Below are 5,691 nucleotides of genomic sequence, written 5' to 3'. Positions count from 1 at the left end.
CCAAAATCAGCCCACAACTTGTTTTCCTCTTAGAGGTGGTGTGTTACAGTAAAAGCTGAAGGGGAGGAAGCTGGGCTGCAGGGAAAGCAGTGGAACCAGGCCTGTACCCCCCCACCATCACCACTGCCAGGAGGGCACAGGTTGGGGTGGGTCACAAGGATCCCGACAACTCAAGCCCTCCTGAAAAACAGCGTTTTGCACTAAAACTAGCACAAGCCAGTTTATCTAGGGTCAGCTCAAAGATGAGCGCAGACAGGGGTTAAACACAAGCTAGACACCCCCATCCTGGGGAGCAGGGTTACAGCTCCACGCTGCCGTCACCAGCCTGGCCACAGCCAAAACAGGATCTCCTGTGCATCCAGCCCAGCTGCCTTTATCATGACAGGCCCAGAGCATCCTCCGCATGCCTGAACATTTTGATCCCATGATCTCTCACCCTTCCTCCTCCGCTGGCTCACTCACTCCTGGAAGGCCAGTGCGGGCAGGCAGGCTTAACCAGGAACTGCCCCATGCCTCGCTCTTCCAAGGCTTCCTTTATGCTATTCCTAGGGTTGGATGATGCAGTTGACTGCCAGATCTCTTAACACCTTCATATCCTGGCAGGACACACTTTCTACAATCCTGCATGGAATAAATCCCCACTGCATAAGCCAGAACCCAGCATGGGGAAGGAGAGGGCAGGACACCCACAGCCCTGCATTAGTCATCAAACCAATTCCCAGCCTTAATTCCTCAGGTTTAGAGGGTTAGGCTTAGAATCAGCACGTTGACTAAGCAGCTTTTTCCTAAACCTCCTCCTTGCCACAGCTGGATAATAAGTCATCCAACATTTTAACCAAGCCCACAGCATTCAGCATGGGATTTAGGTTGCAATCCCAACCCTCACCCTCTTTGCAAGCATACAACAGTTCCCAGCAAGAAAACAGCGCTCATTTATTCTGCTACATTTTTATTAAAGTAACAAAAGCATACATCTGTCAAAGGATCTGTACATTCTGTATATAAAAAGACTACTATACAATTAGTAACCATCCACTCCCTCCTCCGAGTGTAGCTTACAAACTTTCTACCATTTTCACCAAATACAAAAAGCAGGTCCCGTTCAACAGTCCAGCTTGTTAAAAAAATTACAGGAAACCCCTCAAATACACTGTCTCAAAATACACACCATTCTGCTCATCAGGCTTGTAGACAGAAGGCAACAGAGCACACTAATTCACAGCTTTTACATGTAACCAGCTAAGAGAGAGAAATGGATTATACCCAAGTTTGGCTGGTTTTGAAGCTAAAAAAAAAAAAAAAAAAAAGACACCTTTAACATTAGTCTCCTCCACACCAGGGACAAAAAAAGAATGAGACTTGGCTATTTTGGTTCTGGAAGTGGGGGCATGTGAAGGGCAATTATAGTGTGTTCCTTTGGTGTGGGCTGTTGTTCCTGAAAAAATTTTCTGGTAAGAGGGAGGGAACAGAGTAAAAGCAGGAGGGGTGTGTGTGTTAAATCTTAAGACTGCTTTGATCGTGACAAATTACAACTCAAGGAAGTACCAGCCTTCAGGAAACTCCACATCCAGCCAAGGAGTCCAGCAAAACAAACACTGCTCATCCTGGATGCAGTTCTCATCACAGGCTTTCCACACAAACAGGTTAATCAAGGACTCCAAGAAGCACTCAGATCCCTTTTCCTTGAAAAGGGAATTGGCTTTTTGGAAATTCCCAAGTACTCCCCTCTTGGTGAGGTCACCTATTGCACAAGTTCACCAAGGGAAAAGCCCCAGTGCTTCATTTCAGCTTCTGTTTGCTGACATAAGAAATTCAAGTGATGCAGAGGGAAGTGATGCAACTTCAGAGCCAGTCTGCTATTACTGTGCAAGGACAAACAACTTGCCAAAACCTAGCCATTTTAAAAGGATCTAATAACTGAGGACGTTTTTCCAGTTCTGGAATTCATTATTTGAAGCTTACAATAATCTGAACTTACTTTTTCACATTAGTAGACAAGAGCTGGGGAGCTGTGCTGATTTTTAATATACTTTTTAAAAAAAGCTAAGAACTGTGGCAGATGGGAAGCTTCCTTCCTCTCCCAGAGCACCCAAGATTTGGAAACATATTGCACAAATGTCTGAGAACTTGATTCATCAAAGGCTGGGCAAGAACTACTCTGGTTATGCCAGTCAGAAAAAGAGGAAGGTAAAAAGTGTGCTGAGACAAATGGGGGAAAGTTTCACTGCAAACTATGTCAAATGCCCTGCTTTTCCAATCACTTCTCCCAGGATCACTGGAGGAACACCAGCTGGTTAGTAAGAAGGCAATGGACATACAACACCCTGGTAAAGGCTCATTCCCAACAGGAAGGCGAAGTTCTTGGGGCAGCACTTTCAGCTCCCACCCCATTTGTGGTTTGCCAGAGCAGTTTTAAGGGCCAAATGCTGAACACCATTTGGGCAAAGTCTCCCCAAATACAAGTACCATTGGGACTCCAAGAGAAGTTTTGCTTGGACAGAACACAGAACCAGGGCACGACTTGTGCCAAACAACAGTGTACCAAGACAGAACCAAACAATGCCCCTTACCGAGGTATCGGTGGAGACAGCTCTCAGGGACAGCTACATGCTGATCACCCAGAGGAGGAAGAGAGGGAAGAAGTGCTGTGACCTTAAAAGCAACATTAGGACACCAAAGCAACCCACACACATGGAGAAGAGACCCCCAATACTTCTGATTTTAAGAGACAGGGCAAAGGGAATTCTCACACACCAACCTCTACGGCACAAGGTGAGTTGCTTCAGCTCTTCTGGAGAAGTGACACAGCAAGTCATCAGCACCACATTAGGCAACTTATGCAAGCAAGAGGCCAGACTCCACCCTTGGAGCACAGAGAGGCCACACAAGAGCAGGTCACAGGTGATGTTTAAGCCACACATAGCAGAAAGACTTGGTAGTTCACAGCTGTTCAGTGCTGGTTTCATGGTTTGAGTACCCTTCTCTGGGTGCAGCAAGAAGCGGGCAATAGCCAGGTACTGGGGAGCACCAGGAACAAACAGTATTCCCGTGCCACCATAGGAGCTGCAATATTAACCTGGGGCACCTTCTCTGCACAGCCTGACACCCAGCACATCTCTGCCTTGCTCCACATCACAGGACACAGATAGCCATGTGGCCCCCTTTTAGTCCAGCAGCAGATAGGAAAGATGGAGGGGCTGGAAACAGGCCATGCTTCCCCTCATTTTGTGCTGGGAGTAGGGCAGAGCAGAGCTGCAACTCTCACAGCACAAGTAGGTCCAAAAGTAGTGTGTGAGAGCAAAGGAGAGTGATCCCAGGGTCCCCCAGCATCACCCAGCCCTGAGACTAGGTTGCCCCAAACAGCACATCCAGGCCCCAGAGATCAGACCAGCTGGGGAGTAAAGAAGGTAGTGGAAGACAGACAGCAACTCCCTCATCCCTTCTCCAACAGTATTGCAATACAGCAATAGTGTTGGGTAGCAGGATGGTGAGGAGGTGACAGACATCTCCCACCACCAAGCCACACTTCCCAGCCTGGCTCTTCCCCTCATCCTCCATTCCAAGCTGCCCAAGTGAGCAAGCCAGCCCAGAATTGCCATCCAACACTAATTAGGTAGATATCGGCTTCATAATAAAAACTCATAAGCTTGCAACAGCTTTAAAAAAGGCACCAAGAACACTGCTTCTGTTCAAAGCAGTGCCCAATATTTTAATTTTGGATTTTCTTGGATTTTTTTTAAAAAATATAAATAGCTCTTCATCTTAAAAATAGATCCTCAGGTGAGGTATACAGTAGCCTGTGTCTTGGCAGTGTGAGGACAAGAGGAATATTTAGCTGGAGACAGTCATGATGTAGTTTTTGGAAGGACTGGTGCGACCTAACATCATCTGGTTCTTACAAGTAAGCATCCCATAGGAGCTCACAGGTTTCGATGCAGTTGCTTCATATAAGACACAGATGGAGCCATCCTCACCGATGCGGTATGAGACCTCATAGGGGTCCACCCAGAGCGTGAGCTCGCTGGGCAGGAGCTGGTAGAGCTGTGGTAGGCTGAGTCCGATCTGGCTAGCTGCCTTGCTGATAATGGGGTCCATTTTGTGATTGATCCGGATGCAACGATACCCAGAGCCTTTGAACGGTTTCTCAGGAAACCAGTGATGTTTGTAGTGCTCTGCAAGGGAAGCGAGAAGGGAAGAGCTGTGAGCAGGCGTGCAACAGCTGCAAGGAGGTCTGTGTCCTACTGCAGTCCCAAGGAGGTCCCACGCCACACTGCAGGCAGAGGAAACTAGTCCTCCTTCGGCTGCCTCCGGAGCCCAGTGCTCAACTATACAGTTGCTCCAAGGCAGGGGAGGTCCCAGAAACCCCAGGCAGAACAGTGCCACGGGGAGTTGCAGCGATGGGACCACACCACCTCCTCACTCCAACCGCTGGGGTGGCTGGAGTAGATACCGTATCACCAAGAACAAAGCACCACAGTCATGGACTAACATCCAGGTCAATTCTGTAAGTTCAGGGGCATGTCGCTACCCCTTATCTCAGCACAGCGGCAAACAAACCATCCCTTCTTAGGGCTGATAACACAAAGCTATGTTAGGCTGGGAGGAGACCCTTGAAACACCCAGCTAATGCTGAGCCCCGGACACATTTGTGGGGAGGGGAGTGCCAAACTCCACTGGCACAGGGCCAAGCACCTCTTTCTCGGGATAGGGCACGCAGACTAGCTTTGGATCATCTATACCAAGCTCCAGCAAGGACAGCTTCAAGCAGATGGGCTGCACAAAACCCTCAGAGGGTAAGGCAAGGGATATGCTTACTTTCAGGGCTGAGGCAGCCATTTGCCCCAGACCCCACACAGACACAGGTGGGTGCCCAGGAAGGCACACATACCTGCCAGTGCCCAGACACGGGTAGGCACCCAGGCAAAGGCACAAATAGGTATCCAACGTCAGGGATGACACAGCTAGGCATCTGGGAAGGACACAGATAGGTGCCCGACCCAAGAAGACACAGATGGGCACCCAGGGAGGGACACTAAGCCGCAAAAGCAACACGGGATGCACCGAGGAAGGACACCAGTGGGCATCCGACCCCCAAGCGGAAAGCAAGAGGACGGGCACGAGTAGGTTCTTTTCACCCCGCGCCTTCATCCCCACAAAGCCGACCTCTTCGCGGAGCCGCGCCTCACCTGCGAGCGCCTCCCGTAGCGCCCCGCTGAAGACCCGCAGCTGCTGCTCGCTGACGCAGCCCCGTGTCCGCAAGAGGCCGGAGACGAAGCCCACGGCGGCGGCGATCTCGGGCACCATGTCGGCCCGCGGGCCGCCGCGGCGCTGGCTCTGGCGCTGGCTCATGCTAGTCTGCAGCGAGGTGGACCTGTCCTCCGCAACCACCCGAGCGCGCTCTGGGCCGCCGGCGCCGGGCCGCCCTTAAATAGCGCCGCCCGCGGAGGCGTCACCGGCGCGGCCGCGCCCATTGGCCGAGGGGCGCCGTATGCTAATAGCGCCTGACCTCAGCGCGCTGGAAGGAGTGACGTCACCGCCGCCGATGACAACGGCGGGGGGGGCATTTACGGGAGCGCTATTTTTGGGGCTGACCTGGGAGGAAGAGGAGGAGGAGGAAGGGGGGGCGGAGAGCCCACCCCAGCTCTCCGCAACCCTCCTAGCTCTCCGCAGCCCCCCCGCCACGGCAGAGGG

The 5,691-nt window shown here is 51.4% G+C and overlaps 1 protein-coding gene across 1 annotated transcript; it reads right to left on the bottom strand.

The window, feature by feature from the left end:
• Positions 1-929: 929 nt before the first annotated feature.
• Positions 930-5,416, bottom strand: BTG2 (BTG anti-proliferation factor 2). Its single transcript, XM_080367764.1, has 2 exons — positions 5,187-5,416; positions 930-4,172 (listed from the first exon to the last, which is right to left on the bottom strand). The coding sequence occupies exons 1-2, from the start codon at positions 5,347-5,349 to the stop codon at positions 3,832-3,834; spliced, it is 504 nt and encodes a 167-aa protein (XP_080223890.1). The 5' UTR covers positions 5,350-5,416; the 3' UTR covers positions 930-3,831.
• Between the last annotated feature and the right edge of the window lie 275 nt (positions 5,417-5,691).

Source organism: Falco punctatus (genome assembly GCF_963210335.1).
Source record: "Falco punctatus genome assembly, chromosome: 17".
Taxonomy (NCBI): Eukaryota; Metazoa; Chordata; class Aves; order Falconiformes; family Falconidae; genus Falco; species Falco punctatus.
Note: the sequence above shows the minus strand (reverse complement) of the source record. Positions and strands in the feature narration are given on the sequence as shown.